We start from the raw sequence: 15,018 nt of genomic DNA, 5'->3' as shown, positions 1-15,018 counted from the left end.
GTTTAAGATTTTGTTTGGATGATGATGTATACGTCTCCTCTCTTTGAACAACCGATCCTTGTGTCTCCAAAATTGGAAAAGTTAAAGTTGGATACGTTAGCTAGAAGGCTAGTTAGGAGTAGGACAGTTTTCCACTCAAGTTTTCTAACTCAAGTTTTCTTAACTTATTTCCTTCATTAGGCATATATGTAGTACCTTTGATGGAAGCTTAGTACCTAACTTCAATATTTAAAATTAAAAAATATTTGTATTTGAGTGATATTTAAAAAGGAAATGAGACGAGAAATTTTGAGATGACGTAAAACTATCTCTATTACCAAACAACCCCTAAATACTTCTCTCGTTCGGTATATATGACAATGGGTATGTATATACTATATAGTCAATTTGCGCTTTTAAACTTTCAAATTTTGGTACACAGTACATTCAGCAAATTAAGGTATGATTGTTACAATAATGTCACATTCCCTTATTTAAACTAATTTTAATATATAGTCAGGTATTAGTAAGGATACAAATTATCAAGATTTACTAATTTATGAGACAAATAGGGGAAAAAAGTCATAAAATATAGTTTTTCCTACATTTTATGATTTTATTTTATAAATCCATTTGTAAACACGACATTGGTCGGTAGTCATAATAATACAAAGCTTGGAGTAATACAATTACAGGGAATGCGGAGAAGACAGGAAGACGCTAACGTGCAGTCGCAGACATGCAGAAAGGTGAAGAAAAGAAAGAAAGAGAGGGGGGCGCCACAGCAAGTCATGCTGGTTGAGTATCAGGATTCAGAAAATACGGAGATTATCATGACTGGTCCCCACTGACGGGAATCTCAGTAACAACCTCTCCTTTATAAAAATGGAAAATAATAATTTTTTGTTTAAAATATAGAAAAAGAATTCCTTTTCAGATGTTTGCAGTTTCCGTCCTTTCATCTACCACTCTCCAGTCTCCTCCACTTTTGTTGTTGTTGCTGCGCTGCTGTGCTTTAGTATTGTTTTCTCTCTCTCCCTATATATATATATATATATGTGGGTGGAATTCCGGAGACACCATTTCCTCTCTCTTTCTTGATCTCTTTAGTTCATATTCCCAAATTGGTGGTTTCATCTGGGTTTTCCTTGTAAGCTCTTGAATTGTTTGCAAATTTGTTCTTAAGCGAGTTCTCTTTGTTTATCATTGTTCATCCAAATTCAAGAGCTTTTAATCGTTTTGTGTAATACATCGATCCCTTGTACTTATCATTCTCTTTTTGGCTTTTTTTTTGCTTTGATTGATGCAGACAGAGACCCAGAAAGGCAGGAGACAAAATATCAGAGTCTGGTCCAAAAAATGTACGAGGAGACTGGCTGCTTTGATCCCAACCCCATGTCGGAGGATGCAGTTTCTGTTGCGGTAGCAGAGGATGGGTTTTCCCAAACGGTCCCAAACTGCACCCACAACAATTTCGAAGACAATCTCAGACTTTCCATGGAGGAGCTCTCCTACCAGCACCAGCACCACAACCAGACTTCTATTCATGATCAGGCTGCTGCTGCTGCTGCTGCTGCCATGGAGATTGAACTCCAGCAGCATCTGGGATTTAACATGGACAGCTCCTACAACGGCCACAACCACAGCAATACCCATCTCGTGGATAGCTCTTACGGTGTCCATGAGATGCAAGAGATGGATCCTTTCAACCATCATCACCACCATCAAGATCAGCAACAACAGTTGCAGCAAATTGACATCCAAAATGGCCACCAAAGCTACGATTATTCTTCACTACCAAACAGCCCTTACCCCCCAACACCGGACCTCCTCAATCTCTTCCACTTACCCAGATGCTCAGCCTCCTCTTTACTCCCCAATTCATCCATTTCCTTCTCGAACCCGGCACAGAAGACAACCGCTAGTTATCAGAGCTCCCAGCTCGGCTTTCTGGGAGACATTCCAACTGGGGCGGACAGCGCCTCTGGCGCCTCCGTTTTATACGACCCACTATTCCATCTAAACCTGCCTCCACAGCCTCCTTTGTTCAGGCAATTGTTCGGCCAGTCTCTACCCAATGGCTACAGCTTGCCGTGCTCAAGGAACGGTTCCTTGTTTGGCACGGGAGGGGATGAAAGAGAGGGAAATGGGGGTGTCTACCAAGATGGGGATGTGAGGCAGTTTGAGAATGGAGTGCTGGAGTTCAGTAGGGACATGGGCTGCATCGGAAAAGGCAGGGATGGCGAAACCAAACACTTTGCCACTGAGCGCGAAAGGAGACAAAACTTGAATGACAAATACAAGGCCTTGAGAAGCCTTGTCCCTAACCCTACCAAGGTATCAATGTTCCACATTTATCTGATTAATTTGATGAAAGATAAATGATTTGTGTAATTGGTTTGCTTTCGATGACGATATTTGATTCTTGGGTCTGTGTTTGTTTTGGGTGGACAATCAAAACTAAAAAGACTGATAGGGCATCTGTGGTGTTAGATGCAATAGACTACATCAAAGAGCTTCTGAGGACAGTGAATGAGCTGAAGTTGCTGGTGGAGAAAAAGAGATGTGGGAGAGAGATGAGGAAGAGGCAAAAGACTGAAACAGGAGACACGTCAGGGGATGTGGAGAACTGCAACACGAAGCCAGTTGGTGACCCTCATGATGGCCAATCCTACAATGGATCCTTGAGGAGCTCATGGCTTCAGAGGAAATCCAAAGACACCGAGGTCGATGTTCGTATCATCGACGACGAGGTGACCATCAAGCTCGTTCAGCGGAAGAACAATTTCTTGCTGTTTGTATCCAAAGCCCTCGATGAGCTTCAGCTGGATCTCCATCATATCGCCGGCGGCCAATGTGGCGATTTCTACAGCTTCTTGTTCAACACCAAGGTCGGTATATATACATTCCAACTTCATTGTCGTGAACTCGCCATAAAAATCTGCATCGATCATATACATACATTATATATAAGAAGGGTTTGTGGTTTGATTGATTTGGCCATTTGGGTACAGATATATGAAGGGTCTTCTGTGCACGCGAGCTCCATAGCAAACAAGCTCATTGAGGTTGTGGACAGACAATGTTGTACTGCAGCCATGAATATTAATCAACCAACCAGCAGCTATTAATTAGCTGCATGGCCTGGTCGTGGACGATCGAAGAAGATGTCCGTCCAATTCCGATCGATCTTCCGAGTTTTCAATGTTCAGTATGATATATAGCGGATACGTACATGATATACATGGCAATATATATTAGGTAATATAATAAATAAAGTTGGTGGCCGGGGAGGACAGGATATTTACAAGACTGCTATATAATTATAGAATATGCATGCTTTTAAGCTTACTATGTTTTTTAACTTTGATGTTAAGATATAAAATAAAATGTAAATATTTGAGTCATAAATGAATTATATAAAAGTAAATTTATAAATTGATGTGATTTGATATTGTACATCAGATTATAAAGTTACTTTTATAAAAATGAATCCACATACGTACATCAAATTATAAAGTTACAAAAATAGTGGATTTGTTGTGAGTATTGTTTGTAGCCCCAGATCTAAATTTGGCCTTTGATTTTGATCTAATAGTTGACCAAGGCTGTATATAGCACATTGTTGGTCACAACTCCAAATTTGATGCTCTAGTTACCAGCTACTTCATCACCAACACCATCGTCTCGTTAGATTTGATTTTGTGTATATATGGCTTATCTTTAGTTACCGTTGCATGCATGGCATAGCTGCAGGTTGTATATATAAATATATAAATATATATATATATATATATTTATATGAATAATGAAAGCCTTCCGACTTGTTGACAACCAGTTTACAACTTACATAACAAAAATCTAAAAAATTTAATAAAAAATGATGTAAATATTATCTTATAATTTTGCAAAATGATTTTATTGTCTTAGTTGTAAACTGGTTGTTAACCAGTTGGAAGGGTATCATTGTCCTTACCTTAATTTGTTGCTGAGTGCCATGGATTGGTTTGGTTAATTTCTCTCTCTCTCTCTCTCTGAAGTACTGTCCATACTAGGAACGCATATCATCTCTACTATCGACAACTTTCACCACTACTTATGCATCCTCCTCAAATATAACATCAGTCAAATTTAGTTCAATACAAAACTTCACTGCCCACCACAGAGCTAGGTTCTCAGCCACCACTGGTATAGACACACCATCTTTATTCATACATAGAGAAATCAATGCTTCCCCCCTTGAGTCTCGGACGATGATACTTGCACCCATCCTTTTGCACTTCAAATCCAAAGCAGCATCCCAATTCAGCTTGATTCTGTTATCCTTTGGTGCATTCCACCTGATCTGATCTCTCTCCACCCTTTGGAAATCAACTTTTGATCTGGGACCCTCTTGTGCCTTATGAAACTCCTTTAGGCTTCTCTTTGCACCTTGTGCCAAAAAACTTGGACTTGTGAAAGTTTGTTAAAAAACAAACTTATTCTTGCTCATCCATATACATCTCATAGTAACAACCACCCATTCTAATACTTATGATAAGCTCTTACTTAGAGATCCCCATAGCATCATAAAATCCTCATCTGAACAATATGGGTGCTACCCGCATGGTGTGGGGAGGGGGCACCCCCTCCCCGCCCTCGCCCCGGGGTCAGGGTAGCAGCGGGCGGGGCCCTGCTGCCCACCCCTACTAAACAATACCACTTCCGAATTGGGCTAGGGAATTCCAACCACACATCTGAAGCAGTATTGCACCCCCAAAGCACATGTGCTACAGTCTCCACCTCCCTTATATAGATAGAACAAAGCTGGGACTCACATATCTTCCTCATAAACAGGTTCTTCTTAGTTGGAAGGCATTCATTCAAGGCCTTCCACAAGAAGGTCTCCACAATACCAAGAACATTCAGCCTCCACAACCTCCTCCACTCATCTTTCAAATCATCAACACCAGATAACTCCCCTTTCTCCCTCTGCTTTCTTTCCATCTCTAGGTGATATGCATTTCTTACAGAGAAAACCTCATTTTTTGAGTGAAACCAAATCCTCCTATCATGAATACCAATTAAGCTAACAGGGATACCCCACATTAGCTCAGCTTCCTCTTTATAAAGAATGGCTCTGACCAGACCCTCATTCCAACCTTGACCCCCCATCAACAAACAATTCATTAACTTGAGTCTTTTTAAAGAATTTTAACTGGAGATCGAATACAAAAAGTAGTAGGTTTTGGGACCCGTCTATCCCACCAAATCCTCACACTCTGACCATTCCCATCCTCCAAACAAGCCCCTCCTATAGCAAATCAAATGCCCCCCCCAAACATCTCCAAATTAAAGAGAGTCTATTCCCAAACCTTACCTCCATAAAATCAGAATTCTTAAAATATTTCTTTTTAAGAACCCTGGCAGCAAGAGAAAATGGATTTGAGAAAACTCTCCAGCACTGCTTAGCTAACATAGCTTGGTTAAAACACTCCAAGTTTCTAAATCCCAAGCCACCTTTATCCTTTGCCAACCCCATCTCGTCTCAACTTCTCCAGTGAGTTTTTTTTATATCATTTTGCATATGGTCCCACCAGAAGCGAGCGATCATCCAAGCCAACTCCTTACATAGTCTCACAGGAAGCTTGAACACACTCATATGATAAGTAGGAATGGTCCGCATCACTGTTTTAAAAGAACTTTTTTCCCAGGAAAGGATAAGAAATGGTTTTTCCAGCCATTCAACTTCTGCCATACCTTATCTTTAATGCCTCTGAAAGCATTGTATTTGGATCTCCCTGCCATAGTTGGCAACCCTAAGTACCTCTCATAACTACTGCTACTGCTGGCTCTCACTTCCTTTAACAACTGCAATTTCAACTCCACACTCACATTAGAACTAAAAAACATAGTAGTTTTATTTCCATTAATACATTGGCCTGAGGAACCTTCATAAATCCCCAACAAATTATTGAGCCTTCTCTCCATTCAGCTAAGCTGGCCTTCCCAAAGATAATGCAGTCATTAGCAAGAGGACATGAGAAATCCTCATCCCCCCTCTAGCCACTTTTACCTCTTTAATATCACCTGCACTTTCAGTTTGCTCCAACAACGAACTAAATTCTTCTACACATAGCAAAAACAGGTAAGAGGATTTTCTCCCCAGGTTCACCATTCACCAAAATGGCATAAGAAACAAACTTAACACACCCCATAATCAAGGAAAACCATATCTCCTCAAAGCCCATCTCCAACATCATAGACTCCAAAAGAATCCCACTCTACCCTATCATATGCCTTGTACGTATCTAGCTTAATAGCCATATGACCAATCTTCCTCTGCCCCTTGCCTTCATCGAGTGTAAAACCTCATATGCTTTCGTGATATTGTTAGTTATCATCTTCCCAGGGATAAAAGCACTCTGACTAACTAAGATTATCTCATCCAACACTAATTTAAGCCTATTAGCTAAAGTCTTAGCAATGATCTTATACAAGACATTGTATAAACTAATAGGCCTAAAATCAGTTACAGCCCTGGGCCTTTTTATCTTAGGGATAAGAGTTATAAATGTGATATTAAGGGTATCCTCCAAATTGCCCCCGCTCAGCACTTTTAGCATTGCTGCACTCACCTCCTCACCCACTATACTCAAGTAAGTGTGATAGAAACATGCCCCAAATCCATCAGGACCTGGGGCCTTCAAAGACCCAATCTGGTGCAAAGTAATCTCATCTTCCTCCCTAGTAAAGTCTTTTAAAAGCTTACCATGCATCTCACTGGTTACTCTAGGCTGCATAGCTTGTAAACAGGCCTCCACCTCTGCACTGGAAGGACTTGTTGAGTTAAAAACATACTTATAGTGCTTCTGAAAGGCCTTCGTAATGCCAGCAGAGTCCACCCATTCCATTTGCTCAAAATCCACCACAAACTAAATACAATTCTTTTTCTTTCTCTCTGAGGCACAAGCATGGATCAAGAACTTTGTATTTTTGTCCCCCGGCTTATACCAATTGCACTTTGCCCTTTGCTTCCACTTCAAATCTTTCATCTCCAACAAAACTCTCACCTCCTTCTGTAACTGCTTGATTCTCTTAGAGTTGTGAGGACCCTCATCATTCTGCAACTGCTTGATCTCACCTGACATTTCATTTATCTCCTTGAACCTGTTTCTTTTTCTATATCTGGCCCAGTAAAAAAGAGCACCATTGCACCCCTTCAATAACTTTTGAACTTTCCATAAAGATTTTGCATAACTCCTCCATTCCCTTATTCATTAGCAATGAGACTCTCACACCCCTCCTCCTTCACCCAACTAGCTTCAAACCTAAATAGGAATTGTTTCCTCTTATTTGCATTCTAATGGACTTTCCAACACAACTGTAGAGGCCTGTGATTTAAGCATCTACCAGTTAAAACCTCAACCTCAGTCCCTTTGAAATACAAGAACTAATTTGGATTGGCCACAACCCTGTCTAACCTTTCCATAGTAAAGGTATCATCAGAGTGCTTGTTGCTCCAAGTAAACCACTCTCCCTGCACCCCACATCATCCAGAGAATTCTCCATCAACACTTCTCAAAACAACTCCATTTGCTTCTCATCCCTTTGCTTACCCCCTTTCTTTTTAGCTCGAGAAATAATTTCATTAAAGTCCCTAAGCACACACCAAGGGACCTGCTCACAAGGTGATAGATGACTAAGCAACTTCCAAGACTCCTGCTTCTTAGCAGTTTCATGATGACCATAGAATTCAGTAATCAAGCACCTGCTACTCACCCCCTCCCCTGAAACTAGGCACTAATGTGTCTTTGAAAAAAATTAAAGAACTCAACCAACTTCTCATGCTTCCATAACAAAGTCAACCCCACTTTTCTTCCAACAACATCAACAACAAAGCAACCCTCAAAACACAACTTCCTTCTAACAGCCTCCATTTCACTTGATCTAAGCTTGGTTTCAATAAGAAAAACCAAGTTGGGCTTCTTTTCTTCCACCATCAGATGGAGATCTCAACCTGTTTGAGGGTTTCTAAGCACTCGGCAGTTCCAACTAATCAGATTTATTGGACTTGGCGGGGCTGGCTAGCAACCTCCGCCAAATCATATTCAACTACAAGAATGCCCTCCCCCTTCACTTCTCAACCTGTACTTCCTCTCCTCACCGCAATCTTCTCCACTAACACATTACTCAATATTTTCCTCCCCTGTTTAATGGAATCTGACAGGCTTGAAACCATCTTTTCCCAAGCCCTCCTCTTCCACTAGCCACGTTTCTGAGAGCCCACAGACATTTGAGAAAACGTCTCCCCCGCCACCTTGTCATTACACAAGTTAGCTTCCCCCTCAAGATGTAAGCTCTCATCCTTCTTAGAACTTCTACTCTCACCCTTATCCCCTCCCCCTTCCTCAACCCCCTCAATAGCCTTTGAAAGCTGTAGAGTCTTCACTACTACTGCCCCCCTGAGGACCACTCAACCTGTTCTTCCATCCTTTGAGATTCCACTTCTACTGACTTCCCTCTATCCTCCTTTAAAACCCCTCCAACCATATTCCTCGATGAATTAGAGTTCTCCTGATTACCCCTCACATCCTCCTCCTCTTCCCCTCTCTTCCTCATCCTCTCAGATCTAATATTTTTACTCAGACCTACTCTCAAACAAGGCCTAAATTGGCCCCCCACCTCCCCCAAAACACCCAAACACCCCTCCTCTTAGTGAAGAATTCTACCACACTTGAAAAACATTCTCGAAAGCTTCTCATATGATAGAGGCACCCACATATTCCTCCATTACAAGTTAACTGTGCGACCTATAGCCACCGCCTTCTTTAGATCACAAAACACATGAACCCTCAGGTAACTTTCCCATATGATACCATCCTCAATCACATCTACATCCACAACCTTCCCCACAGAACTCCCAATCAGCTCCCTAACTATCTTATTCATACAAGCTAAAGGTAGATTGTGCAACTGCACCCAAAATTCTTCCTCCTCAAAGTTGATTTTATTAGGTTGAGTGATTCCATCGAACATTCTCAAAATAAATGAATGGTTATCGAAGAGCCAAGGCTTACCTCGCAGCACTCGATTCGTATCACCAGGGTTTACGAAGGTGATAATGAAACAATTGGCTCTGAACTCATGAAACACTAGAGGTTTCCCGACTCTCCAAATCTTCTCCATAGTCCGACGTGCCACCTCCTTCCCGATTGTTCTATCGACAATGATCTCCCCCACCAAGCTACGTTTAGCCTTCGACAAGAACTCCTCCCCCAAATTAATAGCGATCGGCATATTCTCCTCATTCAACTTCAAACGATCCCAAACCTCCTCCATTCCACCTCCTCGATCTCACCATGAAGCAAGAACAAGAAACTCTCAACCACCTACTCCTGAACCAAAATCTAGAAAAGGAACGGACTAACTAACTCCTCCTCCACCAAAGAGCGCGTAGTAGAGAGCATGCTTGATATGCTTTATTCGGCCTCATATATACTAGCTTTTTAAATACAAATAATGTGCAAATTATAGACATTTTACATCTATGACAATTAATTGAAGCCAAGCATGCAGCTTGTGAGATCTGATTAAAATTATTTCCTTAAACATACATGACCAAATAAACCAGCACCAAGTCTAGTGCATGGGAGATAATTTAATCTATAAATCTTCCAAAGGATCGATTATCATATCCTGATCTAAAAGCCAGGGGAACATGTCCTTCTTTACCTTTCTTTCTCTCCTCTTTTGTTTACATTTATGTATTTTATATCTTCAACTTGTCTCCTTCCACTCTCTTCAACACCACCAAGTTTTGGTTCTTCATTACCAACACTCTCATCCTCAGCGTTGCTAGCTGCTGACTATGGTGCTATTTCTTCAGGAGGAACAAGATGTCTACAACGAGTACTACATTATGCATAACAAATCAGATCTCCCAATTATTTTTTACGTGTCAACTGTCACCCCTACTTTTTTGTACCTTTCCTACTTTGTTGTCTTAGACTTATTCTATAATCATATCTAACTTCGGCCGAATTGTAGAATGGCCCCTGAAATTCTCCACTATGGGCTAACTTGTGTTTTACTCTAAATTGTGTCTTTTAGATATGTAGTTGTCTACTTCTCTATATCATATCTCCGATATTATGCTGGCATTGTTACAGATGAAATGCTTTCCATGCGAAAAGCTCCATTTCTTGCTGTTGGTCTTTTGGAGGCCCTTGGTGCTGCTACTGGAATGGCAGCTGGAGATAAGGCTCGTTTTGTTATGAATTTATTTGTTCTTTTTTTTTTTATTTGCTCCATGGGTTTTCCATCTCTATTAACAATGAAAGGCAAAGATGATGGAGAGATAAAATCCATACTCACTTAAATTAATACTTTTTGTTTGAGAGCATACTTCAAAGATTACCTTTTGCTGGATTTGAGCTGGTCTATGTGAGTTACTGCATTCATTTGTTTTCTGATGCCTTTAAAATGTACCTTTGATATCCATCTATATTCCCTGATTATTCCTTTCTCAAAGTGTTTGGTTGCTGTTGCTATCCACTTCTCAAACCTTATAACACCCACATGCTTATGTACAGATCCAAAAAGTGCATATTCATAGACTATTGCTCAAATTATCGAGGGTATAGATGTCTTGATCCCATGACAGGAAAAATTCTGACCAGCAGGAATGTCATCTTTGATGAGCACTCCTTTCCAGCACAGGATTGGAAACCATCTCTGCTCAAGTCTTCTGCACGAGACCTCCCTCAACAGGTTAGTACTTTGCACTCAAATGATGTTATCTTACCTGTTTACCACACTACATCAACACAAAGTTCTGATGTCTCTGTCAATATTGCACCACCTGCTGAATCTGTTGATCCCTCTGTTGAACCACAAATGTCTCCCAATTTCAGTTCTCCTTCAGAACCACCTCAAGTTGAGGAACAAATGATTTCTACTGCCTGCTCCATACCAGAAACACTTCAAGTAGAGGACACAGTAGTCCCTACTGCACCCCCAATTGAGACCATAGTTGTTTCTACACATCCAATGACTACCAGGTCCAAGGATGGTTTTAGGAAAACTAAAGCATTTCCTGATTACAAAGTCTTTTTAGTCATCAAACACCCTCTCATGGCTTTTCATACAGTGACTCCTAATACCACCTTACCAACTACACCACATCTTTATTCTCAAGCCATCTAGTCACCCCACTGGATTCAAGCCATGCAAGAAGAGTTTGATGCTCTCTTATGCAATCACACTTGGACTTTGTGTCCAAGATCTCCCACCAAAAATGTCATTCATAATAAGTGGGTGTACAAAATAAAATAGAAAGCTGATGGATCTCTAGATAGATTTAAGGCTAGACTTGTAGCCAAAGGGTATGAGCAACAAGATGGGATTGACTACACTGAAACTTTCAGTCCAGTAGTCAAAGTGTCAACAATTAATTAGAACAATCTTAGCAATTGCTGTTCATTACAATTGGCCATTGAGAGAACTTGATGTCTCAAATGCATTTCTCCATGGGACACTTGAAGAGGAGGTTTATATGGAACAACCAGCTAATTTTAAAAATAAAAAATATCCAAATCATGTTTGCAAGCTAGACAAATCCATCTATGGCCTTAAACAGGCCCCTCGTGCTTGGTTCAACAAGCTTGCCACCACTTTAATTGCTTTTAGATTTCAAGAATCTAAAGTGGACTACTCTCTCTTTGTTTATCATTGTTCTGACATACACATATTTCTGCTAGTGTATGTAGATGACATAATTCTCACAGGAAATAATACTGCAGCAATGAGAGGTCTCATAAACTATCTTAAGCAACATTTTGCAATGAAGGATCTTGGCTCTCTCAGCTTCTTTCTTGGGATACATGTTCAATATCTGACCAATGGGATGTTGTTATCACAGTCCAAGTATGCACTGGACCTTCTCTCTCAGTTCAAAATGACAGAAGCCAAACCAGCTAAAACCCCTATTCCAGCAGGCTCTCAGTTATCTAAGCATCATGGTGATCCATTGGAAAATGCCACTGAATATAGACAACTTGTTGGAGCTTTGCAATACCTCACTTTGACAAGACCAGACATAAGCTTCACTGTCAATCAGCTTTGTCAGTTTATGCACAATCCCTCCACAGTCCATTGGACAGCAGCCAAAAGAGTGCTAAGGTATCTCAAAGGATCACTCAATCATGGCCTGTTATTCACTAAGGGATCACTCACTCTTAATGCATACAGTGACTCAGATTGGGCTGGTAACCCAGATGACAGAAGGTCAACAATTGGCTATGCCATATATTTAGGACCATGTCTAATCAGCTGGAGTGCCAAGAAACAAACTATGGTTTCTAAATCAAGTATAGAAGCTGAATATCGATCTCTAGCACTTACCATAGGTGAAGTTTATTGGCTCAGGATGCTTCTAAAAGAACTGCAAGTGCCTCTCGATACAACTCCTACCCTATGGTGTGATAACTTAAGGGCACTGTCCTTGGCAACAAATCCAGTGTATCATGCAAAGACTAAACATATAGAGGTGGACTATCACTTTATTCGAGAGAAAGTTGTTAATAAAGACATCACAACCAGGTATCTCTCTACCATTGATCAAGTGGTAGACATATTCACTAAGGGACTTACTTCAGCACGATTTCTACTACTTAGATACAAGCTGAGAGTGACCACCTCACCCATCAACTTGCAGGGGGATGTTAGAAGAAACTCAGCTGGCCAAGATCAAGGCTCAATTGACAAAGATAAAGGCATGATCCCAGCCATTAATTCAACCTCAGATGGAAGCCCGCATGCAGACCATGCTCAAGACAGCAAGACAGTTGATGCTTTCCTTGTATAGATTTATTCTCTATTTAGTTTCCTTATATAGATTTATTCTGATTGAATGTAATCTAATCACATTATTTCTTCCTATGTCTCAATCCCTACAATTATGGGAACATCTGTATTTAAGCAGCTCTGCTGCATTGTAAAGAATTAATCTATGAAATACAGTTTGCATTTTCATTTTCTTCTATAATTTTTTCAGTTTTGAGTCAATCTGATAACTTGAGTGTTGAGAGTGCCTACTTGAAATAGAGAGTCCCCATTTAGTGCAAAAGATGAGCCATTTTGGTCATTTCGTGTTTTGCACTTAAATATATGCCCTTCATGTCAAGTGAAATAGAGAGAATCCTTATATATAAAAACCACCCCAGCAGAACCCCTTTTAAATGGGACCTGTATTGTGTTATGACCCTTCTGTTTTAAACACTATAAAATTGAATTTTCTGAGTTTTCTCCTCTGACCTCACTAGGAGAGTGCATATATAGGGTCTAGCAAGCTCACCATGAAGTGTGTAATGAATTGGTTACACAGTTGGAATCAGTTAAATGTCTCTCTTCTGTTACCACGAAGCATTATGTGCTGTTCTTTTTCCCCCCATCATAATGGTAAGTTGGACATGGTCTTGGTGGGTTTGGAACTCTAGATTTCACCCTTCACGTCAGTTTTTTGAGGGAAGAAGTTGACATTGATGTTAGAGTTTATTGGCTCTTTGCCAATCTTTTTTCCTTTTACAATTACTTTATGGAAACCCGTGAATTCTGGCTCTTCCTCTGGTACAATATGATAACTTTGTTACCCTTTGATACTGTAATTTTAAATCAGCCATACCAAATGCGCAGTGCGCAATGATTGACTATCTTAAATTGTTTGCTTTCTCGGTTATATGATGTGGGGCGTAAAGAAATTTGGTACCGGCCAGACCTGTACTTCTACAGGGACATGCTTATGATGCTTGCACGAAACAAAAAGGTTGATGAAGCTAAGCGGGTTTGGGAAGATCAGCATACATTTGGGGACATTACCAGAGCCTTTTTAGATAGCTTGTTGCCCTCGGAGGCAATGGACATATATGATGAAATGAGATTATCCCCTGATCCTCCAATCTCTTTGCCTTTTCGAGTGATATTGAAAGGGCTCCTTACATACCCAGAATTGAGAGAGAAGATAAAAGATGACTTTTTGGAACTGTTTCCTGATATGTTTGTTTATGACCCACCTGAAGACTTGTTTGAACATGAAGATTGGGGATGATTAAATGGTGCTACTGCTGACACGGTCTTTGCTCCACAGGAGACTACTCTTTCCTGGGAAAAGCTATCATGGGCAAGGCTAGAAGCCTAGAAGCAATTAGATGCTTGTGATAAGTTGAAGCAGTTGCTTGTGAGTTCCCCATGGTTGATCTCCTTCGCAATGCTGTAAAAGCTCACTCATGGTCTCTATGTTGGGAAGCTTGCTTTTTCATGGCATGCAGTGAATATGAGAATTGACTAGTACTCCTTGTCCTCACTCAACATGTGAAATGGTTCATGTGATGCAATTTTGAGGGCTTCTTTGAAAGCATGATAATATTTTACCATGAAGCATTTCTCGAAGTTTTTGGATTACCTTGGAAATCGGCTGGGAAATCATAATAACACAGACTTATACTTTCCTGAATCCCTGTACTAATGAGAGCTAGTTTGTTTTTCACTTTTCTTTTGCATCATATTTTCTTAAATTAAATATATTATAGTAGTAGAAGGCGCTTTAACTTGTGAAATGGGTATGACTTTGAGTATTTTTTTTCTATCAAACTGAGTGCATGTCTTCGAGACTATAAAAAATACAGCTATATATGGGTGATGGATTTTTCTTGATTTGGTGTTTGTGCATTTTTGCGTTCCTTGAATTTACCATGCACATGATTTCTTATTTCCATTTTTTGCCTTATTACCCACTACAAGTGTGTTTAATTTGTTCCTTTCAAGTTATTATCCCAAAAGCTGAGTTGGTTGTGTCTAATTATAGCATTGCTTTTATTAATTTAACTTTTGTATTTGGAAAATTGTTTTTTAAAAAATTGCTTTTATACAAGTCTAGGAATTACTCTGCATCGCCACTGTCTGATGCATTCAATTTGTAACTTGTTTTCTGTATCACAGATCTACTTCATGCATTGTCAACTATTTCAAGAAACCTTAATTTTACTGAGCATGCAAGTGACA

At 40.1% G+C, this 15,018-nt stretch overlaps 4 protein-coding genes across 4 annotated transcripts; 3 read left to right on the top strand and 1 right to left on the bottom strand.

The window, feature by feature from the left end:
* The first annotated feature begins 1,053 nt into the window (after window positions 1-1,053).
* LOC108994595 (transcription factor bHLH91-like) lies at window positions 1,054-3,528 on the top strand. Its single transcript, XM_018969867.2, has 4 exons — window positions 1,054-1,129; window positions 1,289-2,316; window positions 2,448-2,870; window positions 2,994-3,528. The coding sequence occupies exons 2-4, from the start codon at window positions 1,339-1,341 to the stop codon at window positions 3,108-3,110; spliced, it is 1,518 nt and encodes a 505-aa protein (XP_018825412.1). The 5' UTR covers window positions 1,054-1,129; window positions 1,289-1,338; the 3' UTR covers window positions 3,111-3,528.
* Window positions 3,529-8,751: 5,223 nt separating this feature from the next.
* LOC118344579 lies at window positions 8,752-9,300 on the bottom strand. The gene has a single exon (XM_035685612.1). The coding sequence runs from the start codon at window positions 9,298-9,300 to the stop codon at window positions 8,752-8,754; it is 549 nt and encodes a 182-aa protein (XP_035541505.1).
* A 1,370-nt stretch (window positions 9,301-10,670) lies between these two features.
* LOC118344534 (uncharacterized mitochondrial protein AtMg00810-like) lies at window positions 10,671-12,872 on the top strand. The gene is made up of 2 exons (XM_035685491.1): window positions 10,671-10,731; window positions 11,721-12,872. The coding sequence occupies exon 2, from the start codon at window positions 11,765-11,767 to the stop codon at window positions 12,824-12,826; it is 1,062 nt and encodes a 353-aa protein (XP_035541384.1). The 5' UTR covers window positions 10,671-10,731; window positions 11,721-11,764; the 3' UTR covers window positions 12,827-12,872.
* An 881-nt stretch (window positions 12,873-13,753) lies between these two features.
* On the top strand, window positions 13,754-14,065 carry LOC118344578 (pentatricopeptide repeat-containing protein At1g62350-like). The gene has a single exon (XM_035685611.1). It carries the CDS (start codon window positions 13,754-13,756, stop codon window positions 14,063-14,065), a length of 312 nt encoding a protein of 103 aa, XP_035541504.1.
* Window positions 14,066-15,018: the final 953 nt, after the last annotated feature.

Source organism: Juglans regia, chromosome 14, assembly GCF_001411555.2.
Source record: "Juglans regia cultivar Chandler chromosome 14, Walnut 2.0, whole genome shotgun sequence".
NCBI classification, from domain to species: Eukaryota; Viridiplantae; Streptophyta; class Magnoliopsida; order Fagales; family Juglandaceae; genus Juglans; species Juglans regia.
This window is presented reverse-complemented; position numbering and strand designations above follow the sequence as displayed.

Excerpts from the sequence above, each read along its gene's own strand:
- LOC108994595 (XM_018969867.2), top strand. The coding sequence starts at position 1,339 with ATGTACGAGGAGACTGGCTGCTTTGATCCCAACCCCATGTCGGAGGAT. Across the intron at positions 2,317-2,447 it reads TTGTCCCTAACCCTACCAAG|ACTGATAGGGCATCTGTGGT; the intron begins GTATCAATGTTC and ends AAAACTAAAAAG. Across the intron at positions 2,871-2,993 it reads GCTTCTTGTTCAACACCAAG|ATATATGAAGGGTCTTCTGT; the intron begins GTCGGTATATAT and ends ATTTGGGTACAG.
- LOC118344579 (XM_035685612.1), bottom strand. The coding sequence starts at position 9,300 with ATGGAGGAGGTTTGGGATCGTTTGAAGTTGAATGAGGAGAATATGCCG.
- LOC118344534 (XM_035685491.1), top strand. The coding sequence starts at position 11,765 with ATGAGAGGTCTCATAAACTATCTTAAGCAACATTTTGCAATGAAGGAT.
- LOC118344578 (XM_035685611.1), top strand. The coding sequence starts at position 13,754 with ATGCTTATGATGCTTGCACGAAACAAAAAGGTTGATGAAGCTAAGCGG.